Genomic DNA, 11,278 nt, shown 5'->3' with positions numbered 1-11,278 from the left:
GTTTATAGATATAGGGTTAGGGTTTATTGGATTTTAACTTGTAAAAACCGATTTGGGGTTTTAATCATGTAGGAACATGATTTAGGGTTTGGGGTATCGAACTTTTAGATCTTCGATTTACTCAAATAGAATTTTTGATCTATTACCCTATGGTTTTGATTCATAAAGATTAGGGTTTTAGGGTTTCATTCTTTATCAATCAATCAATGTTCGATTATGGGTTCTTAGATTTTGAATTACCTTTTAAACTTAGATGATTGTTGAATCGGACCACCAAATGAGTTGAGCCGCGAGCTAGACATGAACGGGACGCGAGCTGGAATGGATCGAGTCGCTTCTATCGGGTCGCGGACGTCCTTTGTTGCTTGATCGGGAATGCCTTGATCGTCAGACGCGAGCTGTTGATGCTGTCGCGAACGAGGAATAGGTCGCGTGCTGGAGCTGCTCTCGGGTCGCGAACGTCTGAGCTAGGATCAGGAACGCCTTGGGCTGAAGCTGATCGGGGACGCGAGCTAGAACAGATGTGGGAACAAGAGACGCGATCGGGGTTTAGGGTTCGTCGGATCGCCGGCTAGGGTTAGGGTTGTAGGGTTTTTCGATTTGGGTATTAGCTTAGGGATTTAGAGTTTCGTGCTGATAACGTGTTATAAAAGTAATGGAAAAGTCTATCTTTATTCATAACATAGAGGTTCCTTATATAGGAGATTACACCGTCATAGATAAATGGAAAGAGTACAAATCATAATCCAACTAGGAAAAAGGAAAACATAAAGACATAAGGAAAATGAAAAGCTAGCCGACTCTCTCTTTCTTGGGCCGCTGATGGTATAATCTCTTGGTTATGAGCCATCCACAATCTGGTTCATAACAAATTATGATTTCTCTTTTCCCTAAATGACACATGGTTTAGTTGACACTTGACACACTTTGTGTGGACATCTGTATTATTTTGGACATAAATGATTTTGCTTTTGTGCAAGTGCAAGAATGTTTGTTTTAGGGAAGCAACAAGCAACTAACTAAGTTTGTTTTTTGTTGCAATCAATGCAATAGTTATTACGAGAAAATGTTGGTATATGAGTTTATGTGAATTGGTTTTGGGCGTATGATCTTTTTCACAACAAAAAATCTAACAGTTGTGAAAGAAGCTTACTTTTCATGAGTAGTTATTAGTACGCTGTCCAATTAATATGTTCCTTTTTTGAGATATGATTTGGATTATTTTGTTTCTTAAGTGCAGATGGATGAGATGTGTTTTGTGATATGTACATAATGAGTTTGTGGTTTTGGAGGTAAATGGGAGTTCGTTGTGGACAAGAGAAAGATGCGTGGACGGGAGATGTGTGGATAAGAGACGCGTGGGCAGGAGACGCGTGGAGCCACTTACACCACCAGTGTAACTACCCTCGCGTCTTACACCACAGCCTCCATTGCGGTGGTTACCACCATCTCCACCTCCATATCCTCCACCTTCACGTCTTCTACCTCCACCGTATCCACCACCATCTCCTCCACTCGAGTAGCCACCTCCACCAACCACCACCATTGTATCCACACTCACATCTTCCACCATCGCCTCCATAACCACCACTGCTTCCACTGCAGTATCCACCGCTTCCTCCACTGTATCCACCACCACTGTATCCACCACCATCTCCTCCACTCGAGTAGCCACCTCCACCAACCACCACCATTGTATCCACACTCACGTCTTCCACCATCACCTCCATAACCACCACTGCCTCCATTGCGGTATTCACCGCTTCCTCCACCACGGTCTCCATCGTAACCGCCATCGTTTTCCACGGGACTGACCTTCGTTCATAGTAGAGATTGAGATCGACGAATAGAGATCGAGATTCCGAGATCAAGAAATAGAGATTGAGATCGAGAAATAGAGATTGAGATTCCGAGATCGAGATATAGAGATCGAGAAAAGGCGAAAGTGAGAAAGGGTATTAGGGACAGTTTCGGATGGAGAAGATTAGGGTTCAATCTCTCTAATCTCTCATGTCTGAGTTCGATACCTGGATCTAGAAGATGTCAGGAGAAAAAGGGTTTTCACGATTTTGTATAAAGTGAAGAGATAAGATTTGGTTATTAGTTAGAGAAAAAGAAATATTTTATTTAAGAAATAAAATAAAAAAGCAGATCGGTTTGGTTAGTTAGAAAAAAAAATTAATGAGAGACATCATCTCTCTTAGCTTAGTTGGAGGTTAACCTAGTAAATTTGCAATGAGAAAGTGTGCTAAAGATTCAATATGTCTTTTAACGAAATTGGAAACTCAAATTGTGTCTCCAAGCGTAAATTTTTCTTAATATGTACTACTATTGAAATTTCATAATTTTTATTTTCATATATATATATATATACAGACATTCAAAATCTTACTTCATTCATTCTAAAATGGATCAAACAATATTTTCACATATCAATGTATCAGAAAGTAATTAATGGAGATATACATGCAACTATATAATTTTAGCCATTATTTCTAAATATACCAAATAATTAAGAGAATTTGTATTATTCTTTTCTAATGATACTTCGGCTTCTTCACCAGAGTGGAAAGCACAATTTCATCTTCTCTTCTTGGTCTATTCAGTTCAGTAATAATATTAATTGAATAAAAAAAATCATATTCACAACTTCCGATCTATTGCCCAAAAGAGCTCCTTAAAGGTTATAACTATTATTACCAATTGTATTCAGTTGTATATATTATCCACAACTTTAGTTTTTCATGTTTGTTTAATCAACTTCATTGTGTTGTACTGGAAGACGGAAGCCGGGAAGAGTCACCGTAAAGTAGGAATTTACTGGAGAGATTTTACGGGAACGACAGAAGAGCTAGTTGACATTTGAGTCTCCGCATAATAACCCTTCAAAGAGATTAAGTCGATCCCCAACACACTTGAGAAAAAAAATTAAGATTCCCATGCTTTTTTGTTTGGGAAATTCAGCAAACTTGGCAACAAACTGGCTTTCTCCTTTACGTCTGAAAATTGCAATATGCCGTGTTAACTATGTCGTGACTTGGAGAAACAAACAAAATGAATCTTCACTGGTGTGGGCAGACAAATAAGATGATGAGAAGGTCGACAATTTGGTGAAATTCAGTACCGAAGAACACAAATGTAGAAATCCAATTGTTACCGGTGGAGCAGCCAAAGATGATTTTGACCGGATGTGTGAAGAGGCAAGAGGAGAGCAATGGAACTTAAAACCTGCAAACCTTTAAGCACCAAAGAATTTGTTGTACCTAGTGTTGAAAATGAAAACCGTATCAGCTGCATGTCCGGCCCAGTTCGTTTACGTGTCGCGAGATTTGCGACCTGCGACTAAGATTACATTCGTTTACGTATCGCGCGACCTACGATTTGCGACCTGCGACTAAAACTATATTCGTTTACGTGTCGCGCGACCTGCGATCTGCGACCAGTCGCGCGATCAAAATTTTCTTAATTTTTGGTCGCTGATTTTTCGGGCGACTTGAATGGGAACCCGCAACTGGTCGTGCGATCAGTCGCGCGACATCAAAACGAACAATAACCTGTGACTTGCGACATGCGACCAATCGCAGGTCGCATGTTACGCGACAGCAAAACGAACAACAATCTGCGACATGCGATCAGTCGCAGGTCGCATGTCGTAGGTCGCACGATAGGTAACGAATAGGGCCTCCATTATTAATTGTATACATTCAATTGAAAATTTCCTTTTTTTCGATAAACCCTATCGGCTGATCCGGTCGGCTTCGGGAGGAACACACTTAGTTCTACAGAGTGGACTGGTTACCACACTGCATGATCCGAATTTGGAATACCTCTCGACTAATGTCATGGGGTGAACCGATCATGTGTTATGATCCACCATGTAAATCACTTGGACTGAAGCCCAAACCCCTGACTAATTTAGTTTCTAAGGGGAACCCTAAGACTGATGTGTGTACACCATCAAGCTCCAAAAAATTGCCACCAGATTACCACCGCTTGATTCATTCAATTGAAAGTTTCATTTCTATTCTTCCAATCTATAACAATAAAGGGGACTTTTATCCCTTCTCCTGCGTCCACGTCACCACATAGGGTGGACTTTTTCGTGACACGTGTCGCCATACCAACCCATTTGTGATTTTTGTGCAATCCGGTTCTTTAACGCCAGTTATTCGAACTGGACTTTTATTACATTTTCATATTAAGCCCAATCCTTTGAACATCTGTTACAAGCCCACACGATTATGTTTGTTCTTCATTTTTCCTCTCACACCTGCAACCTTCCTTCTTCCTCTCACGACGACCTCCCTACGAAATTTCACAGAGACTTAAAGCGGCGTTCCATCTTTGTAACGTCTCAACCATCCATTAATCTGTTCTTTACTCTGAGTTTTTCCTTGATTATTCCACTCCTCCCGCGTTTCATTTATTCCTCATCACCACCTTTTTCAGCTTCTTCACACTCATTCACCTATAAATAGTCATTTCCGTCACCATGAATCTCAAAAAAGCGTTGTGACTCTCCTCTCCACAAATGGCCAAAAAACTATCCAAACCATGACGGCTTCCCAACTATCGCTCTCTGCATTGAATCGTTGTAATGGCGACAATTGTCACACGGCTGCTCCCTTTTTGGGAAGCACGGAATGTGAAGAAAGGCGTTGAAGAAGCTGGGATGATGAGTACTGAATCCTTACTAAACAACTTCTTAAGTGTTTTTCCTTACTTCCCGTTAAAAGCTCAATTTTTAGGTCTTTTTGTTTGCTGTTAGAAAGATTGAACCTTACGTCTAGGGATTGATTCATATAGGCTGAGATTTATGTGTAGAAGACCAAAAGAATGATCTTTCAAAATCAAAGCTTTGATTCTTCTGCTGACAATGCGTTATCTCAAATATTTTCTCTACATATAATGTCTAACAAGAGTTTTGACCAAAAAAAATAATGTCTAACAAGAGAAAGTGGTGAAGACAAATCGTGATACCACTATGAACAGTTCAAAAGTGATCGATCAGGTTCACTGGTAAATCAAACTTCTGATTTGGTTTTCATTTTCAATGACTTAAACACATATGCTCTGTATTTGGGTTATAATGTTTTATGTGGCAGATTCGGTAGAGACAACAAGTGATCATTCTGGAGAAAGCAAGACAAGATTTAGAAACACTGAGGGAATACATCTTTTCACGGCTGATGAAAGAGCTCCAAGTTACTGATTTGTGGAAGCTGCTGCAAACTTATTCCCCAGGGTTATGTGAGATATGAACCACTCATCTTATGGAACCATTTTGGTTAATTGATATATAATGTTTTTTTTTTGTGGCTTACAGATGCATGAGTGTGTTGACAGCAACGGTTTTTAAGTTCTGTGTATCAAGGACACTCTCTACTCCCGATGAGAATAATGCTATGCTTTTACAGCTTAGTGACTCCTTCTTTAAAGCCGCCGCAGATCAATATGCTCAATACGTATGCCGTTTCGTCAGATGTACAACTTAATGTTGTTCTATATCAGTGAAAACACTTAAGCTAACAGCTACAACATTCACGAAGCAACTTCATGCAATGGTCAAGGAAAAGTCACCTCCATCGGCTAGAAACCAAGCTCCAGCTCCGACAGAGTGATAACAAGCGTTCAAAGCATCTTCCTTACGAACTCCACTGCTTGGTCGCAAATAGTCAGGGAACAACCAGGTACTAAGTTGATTTTATGAGAAGGGGAAAATTAATAAACAACTATACACACTGAGATTATTTATCCCAATGCAGTGGCTGGAAAAAACATCGAAAGTTGGTCATGGTTAATGAGGAGTTTTTAAGACCACAACCCTGCACAGCTACGAGAGCCACTAAAGGTTCACTTTCACTACTTTGTATCACCATGCTGACGCACAGTTGATTGGTTATAATCAAACCTTCACCAACTTCAAATTGTAATATTGTAGAGCCTTTGGGAAAGACTGCTCGCGCAGCTCACCAAGAGATCCAAGCACATAAAAGAAATGGTGGTTTCCAACAAGTTTATTGTGGATTATGTCACTGTTTTCAGATATCATTGAACTCAGCGTAGCATCTATTACGTAATGTTTCTTTTAGATTTGTAAAACTGGAAACGCACCCTGACATTTAAAATATTGGTGACTAAATCTAGGTTCAAATAAAAAGGTTGAACAGGATCCCCCCTAGGCTTCCTATAGGGCACCACCAAAGTACAGTTCAACTACTCTAAACATCATACATATTTGCACTGCTGGTCAGAAAATAACAGATTATTTTTAAGTATCCACATTTAAACATCAAAATTCATATTCCAGACGCTTGCCACAGCCTCCGTAGATTGCTGGGGAATAGAAACTGGAATCTCTGTTGCAGCAACCAACACATATGATGGTGTAGAAAATAGAGGTCGGGATCATTCTCCTTATAGTTAATACCATTATATTCCTGGCTTCTAAAATTTTATGTCCATATCTGTGCGATGTAGCTAATGCGAACAAATCTAGAGCTCTACAGATAAACCAAGAATCTTTGTACATAGTGAAAGCCACATGTCTTCGTATTCTGCCTATGTCAGCATTGAGAGTTGAAATATTTCTCTGAAACCATAATGCTTTGTTCAAGAACTATTATACAACTTTTATGTCAATCTCTCATGATCTTATCTCTGTTTCAATAAAACTTTTATGTCGATGAAAACTTGAATGTTAGAATATTATGGAGCAATTTGGCATTTAGGCCTACATGTGAATTCTTTTGCCTTGCGGTTTTTTTTTGGTGTTCAATGGAAAATTATTACAAAATAGAGCAAATATAATACAAAAAATCGTTAAAAATAATTATTACACGTCCAATGAAAAATAAATACTCTATTAATTTTGTATTACACATTCTCTATGAGCGGCAATGATATATTATATGATGCACATAGCTCCAATCATCATCAAGATTAATTTGTCTGACTGTCTATACTTATTTATCATTGTAGGGGTTCCATATAGTGAGCATTATAGATTGAATGATGGTTGTCTCCTTTAAGAAGAAAAGCCAGAAAAATCAGAAATTAGCGAGCTGGGTCTTCACTCTTGAGGTTGGCGAATTACGGTGAAGGAAAGAAGAGATGAGATCTGTCAATCTCTGAAATTTGGACTTCTTAAAATCAGTAATATGAATTGTAAATATTTACAAAATTAAAGAAGTTATTGTATATAAAAAAATTTTGCTTAAAGGAAGCAATATGTGACACAAGTTGTATAACTCTGACAATCAACAATTTAGGTTTTATATATTTCTATAAATAGCTTTCATTTAAAATAAAGGAAAAAAGAGTCAATACACGAAAGAAACAGAAGAGGGAAGATGGCCATATTTCAGAAAAATTAAGCTTGAGCATTTGGCAATAAAAATATCTTTGATACAGTAAATTAAAGGACTGATACAATGACTTGACCAATGACCACGCTCAGATTTTTAGATTATTCATGACTATTAAAAATTGAAAACGTCAAGTTTCAAAAAAAAAAATTGAAAACAACCCAACGCTGGAACAAAATATCAAAGTAGAAAATATTAAAGTAGAACAAACAATGAAAAAACGTAAAATCATTTCTATTTTATTATGAATGCTTTTAATACTGAAATTAATATATGATTTACGAACAAATGTATCACCTGCTACTGTTAAGGGGTAACTAATCTGAAAACATCCCATGCAAAAAACATAACCAAAACAAAGTATTTAACCAATATGTACAATGAAGCCCCTAATAGATTGACACATCCAAAACATTGAGAAAGCATGTGCGGATTGTCGGATTGTTACTACTTTAATGGAATGAAAAAATTTATTATCTTCATTCAAACATGATAATGTTTTTATATGTTTTAAGTTCAACTATATTTACTTTAATGCAACTATCAGCTATTTATTCTTTTTATTCAATAATCAGTGAAAATCATTTATAATATTTTTCTTTGACCTAAACAATTTCAAAAACAAGGTAATACACTATTGTCACTAACCACTATTAAATGGATAAGAATAAAAACAATTTTGAACTAATTAGAAAATAAAACATACGAACCCGACGCGTAGCGTCGGAATACCATTAGTACCAAATAAAATGGGATATCAGTTCTAAACTTGAATGAACGAAAGAGGAGGTTGCCAGTACCATCACAAAGATACTCGTTAAATTATGTATTTACCATTATTAATAATGTAAGATTTTATCCCACTATCCAAAGTGTAACAATTTAATATATAATAATAAGTTAATAACCATCAATATAAGACATTTAGCCGATAATTACATGTAAAATATCCAAAAAGTTAAATAAATTATACGTGTAATTTCAGATTTCACTCTATTCACAAAAGCAGTTACTAATAGCTATCAAATTGTTAATATAATAAAATATAATATAACCGGCAATGATGCGCTTAGCTACAAGTCATATTACATAACATGATACATAACAATTTTTTTGCTAATGAAAACAATTTTAACACAAAAGGTAAAGATGAGTTAAAAATGCACTCTTAATTGTCTATGTAATCCATGCTGAATTTTCCATGACACCCTAACTTTTACTATGTGCATCAAAAATTGTCTAGTGTTCTATTCTATGTGGACGCCATTAGGTGAACACGCTTTTGAGTTGTTCATATGGACGAAATTTGGTGGACAGATCGTATATGAGTTATCCAGTAATCTAACAATTATAAGGAAACAAAGATTGAAAACTTAAAAGTGGGAAGAAAATTTAGAATGAGCAAACAAAAGTGTTTTACGGAGGATAAAAAGATGAGGCTTTGGGGATCACCGCCATATCATCTGGCACAGAACAAGAATCTGATCGATTAGATCTATATGCTTGAGGAAGTCACGAAGTTCAACACCTGCTCATAAGCAGTCCCGGCTCTTGGGTAGGGCAACATGGGCGGTTGCCCAGGGTCCATGAGTCCATAATTTCTTTTAGTGTTATTCTATAGGTCCTTTTAATTGGTTTGATTATTAAAAAGGCCCATAATTAACTAAATCTAATCTACTTACAAAAAGACAAAACAACAAACAATCTGTACGCTTATTATCATCAAACCCGGTTTAATGAGGACGCAACCAGTACACCTGCTCCAGAGCCCACCTAAATATGATATGATGTACAATTCAGTCATTCACTAATAATAAAGATCCAGATTTATATTTTTTTTAACAACATGACAGTTTTTTTTTTGTATTTTTAATGTTGATTTTAGACAAAATTTAAAAGACATAATAATCAAAGTTTTTAAACCTTAAATTGCAAACCAAAATAATAAGTTTAGCTAATTGTTTTTAAAAAAGTTTAACATTCTCTTTAATAATTATATTAAATTAATTAATTAAAGGGTCTTTGAAATTTTTTTCCCCAGAGCCCTTCAACAAGTTAAGCCGGCACTGCTCATAAGCAGGAACTCATGAATGTAGGGTTTATATAAACGGACAATTTTCTCAAATAGTATTTTTAAAATTTTTGTGACAAAAAATTACCATAAAAAATGATCAAAATAATCTATTTTTATTTTAAAATTTTTAATTTTAATTTTTTTTTTAATTTGAAACTCTATCCACAAAATCCCATCCATTAGCTTTTAACCACAAGTCTATATTAATTAACTCTAGAATAAAAATATATTTTTTACCTTTCAATAAAATTTATTTTAGTCATTTTCTTTATTAATGGCTATTTTTAAAAAATAAAATAAAAATGACTATCTTATAAAAATTTCTTTAAACCATATCACACCGACAAGACATCAGTACAAAAAGCGTATATTAATTTATGAAACGCAATGGGAAGTGGGAACATCTCAATTTCTTTCATAAGCTCTCTGCATACCCAATTCATCATACAATTTCCATTAAACTATAGTCAATACTAAGTTTCAACTAACACAATAAGCAGAAATGAAAAACAAAGCATATAAGAAAAAGAAAAAATCTCAAATATAAGAAATGATGCTCATGATCAAAATAATAATGTCATGAAAAAGAGAAATCGAAATAACAGGAACCTCATCTCTGCAGAAACCCTCTACACATTTGTTCATCTCCAAATCGTATAAAGAGAATCCACCAATAAAGAAAACAATTATTGTTCATTTTGTCCCTTTATCGTTAGTAATTTTGATAACGAATTATTTAGAAGAAAACTTAACTCCGAATCAAAATTCATCTATTCCATTTTATTTTGCATCCATAAAAGCAAAACAGGTACCAAAAATAAAACTTATCAAGAAGTTGAAATTCTTAATGCTTTGGTATATGCATATAGATAACTAAAATTAAAATTTACAGAATACAGAAACACAAACTTTTAATTTATGTTTCAGAAGGCTTTACAACAATCTACAGAAAACACCAAAACATTCATATAGTGAAATCATAATACAAAGGAAGAAGCGAAATGGAATAATCATGCTGACCCTCAGAAGATTCCATGTAACTTCTTCCATTAGCATAACCAAACAAAAGATCATGCTGATGGGGTGGTGCTCTGCCTCTTCCTGAGTGCGCCATGTCGGCATCAACAACAAGAGCCATAGTCCGTTTTTGCATACTCATCAACACGTTGTGCCACGTGTTAACCCGTGATTGAGCCTTACCGTGAACACCGACGTTCATCTCCGCCAAGTCCTCGCCTCTCACGTTCATCACTTCCTCTGGTTTAGCACCGTCGAGGATCCAGATAAGACAAGAACAGAACCCTTTCGAGATCTCTGAATCGCTGTCTGCTCTAAACCTCATCCTACCTAACTCGTCCATCTTGATGTCTAACCATACCTGAGTCGTGCATCCCGGGACTCTGTTCTCCGGGACACGAGCCGAGTCGTCGAGTGGAGCTAGATCCATCGCGTAGTTCAAGAGACGTTTGACTCGGTCGATTGGTTCGGTTAAGGACCGGAACTCGGATACGAGGAGACGAAGCTTCTCGTCGGCCGATGTTGTTCTTGTTGTTATTGCCAGGGGTGCTTCAACGGAAGCCGTCGCGAAAGAAACGGGAAACTCGTGGTTTGGTTTCGATTTGTAACCGAAGTTAAGATTGATGTTAGAATCTTGCATGCATCTGACCCTTTTAGGGAGTTTAGGAGAAAATTTAGAGGTAGAGAAAGCTTTTGAAGTTGTTCTTGGAGTAGAAATGAGAGGAGGAGAAGCAAAGACTTTCAACGGCGATGAAGTGTTCATGTTCCGTGACAGGAGGGATCGAGATGGCTATTTTACCAAAAAAAAAAAAAAAAAAGG

General features: G+C 36.5%; 2 protein-coding genes and 1 long non-coding RNA gene across 5 annotated transcripts in view; 1 reads left to right on the top strand and 2 right to left on the bottom strand.

The window, feature by feature from the left end:
- Positions 1–1,481: 1,481 nt before the first annotated feature.
- LOC106323569 (bacteriocin microcin B17-like) lies at positions 1,482–1,796 on the bottom strand. The gene has a single exon (XM_013761666.1). It carries the CDS (start codon positions 1,794–1,796, stop codon positions 1,482–1,484), a length of 315 nt encoding a protein of 104 aa, XP_013617120.1.
- Positions 1,797–4,246: 2,450 nt separating this feature from the next.
- Positions 4,247–6,167, top strand: LOC106325154. 2 transcript variants are annotated; one of them, XR_001266827.1, is made up of 5 exons: positions 4,247–5,019; positions 5,106–5,250; positions 5,327–5,690; positions 5,766–5,851; positions 5,942–6,167. It is a non-coding gene; the product is annotated as an uncharacterized LOC106325154 (long non-coding RNA). The 2 variants fall into 2 exon arrangements; XR_001266826.1 differs by having other exon boundaries at positions 5,766–6,161.
- Positions 6,168–10,282: 4,115 nt separating this feature from the next.
- Positions 10,283–11,278, bottom strand: part of LOC106322646 (sufE-like protein 2, chloroplastic) — a 1,249-nt gene continuing 253 nt past the window's right edge. The window contains exon 2 of one of the 2 annotated variants that reach the window (XM_013760730.1): positions 10,283–11,258. In XM_013760730.1, the coding sequence (XP_013616184.1) occupies positions 10,406–11,221 (816 nt within the window). In that variant the 5' untranslated portion in view covers positions 11,222–11,258 and the 3' untranslated portion in view covers positions 10,283–10,405. Of the gene's footprint in view, positions 11,275–11,278 lie in introns of both variants that reach the window. The other variant, XM_013760729.1, reaches the window with a different exon arrangement.

The sequence above is a fragment of the Brassica oleracea genome, chromosome C2, assembly GCF_000695525.1.
Source record: "Brassica oleracea var. oleracea cultivar TO1000 chromosome C2, BOL, whole genome shotgun sequence".
NCBI classification, from domain to species: domain Eukaryota; kingdom Viridiplantae; phylum Streptophyta; class Magnoliopsida; order Brassicales; family Brassicaceae; genus Brassica; species Brassica oleracea.
The sequence above is the reverse complement of the archived record's forward strand: the minus strand, read 5'-3'. Positions and strand labels throughout refer to the sequence as shown.

Excerpts from the sequence above, each read along its gene's own strand:
- LOC106323569 (XM_013761666.1), bottom strand. The coding sequence starts at position 1,796 with ATGGCGGTTACGATGGAGACCGTGGTGGAGGAAGCGGTGAATACCGCA.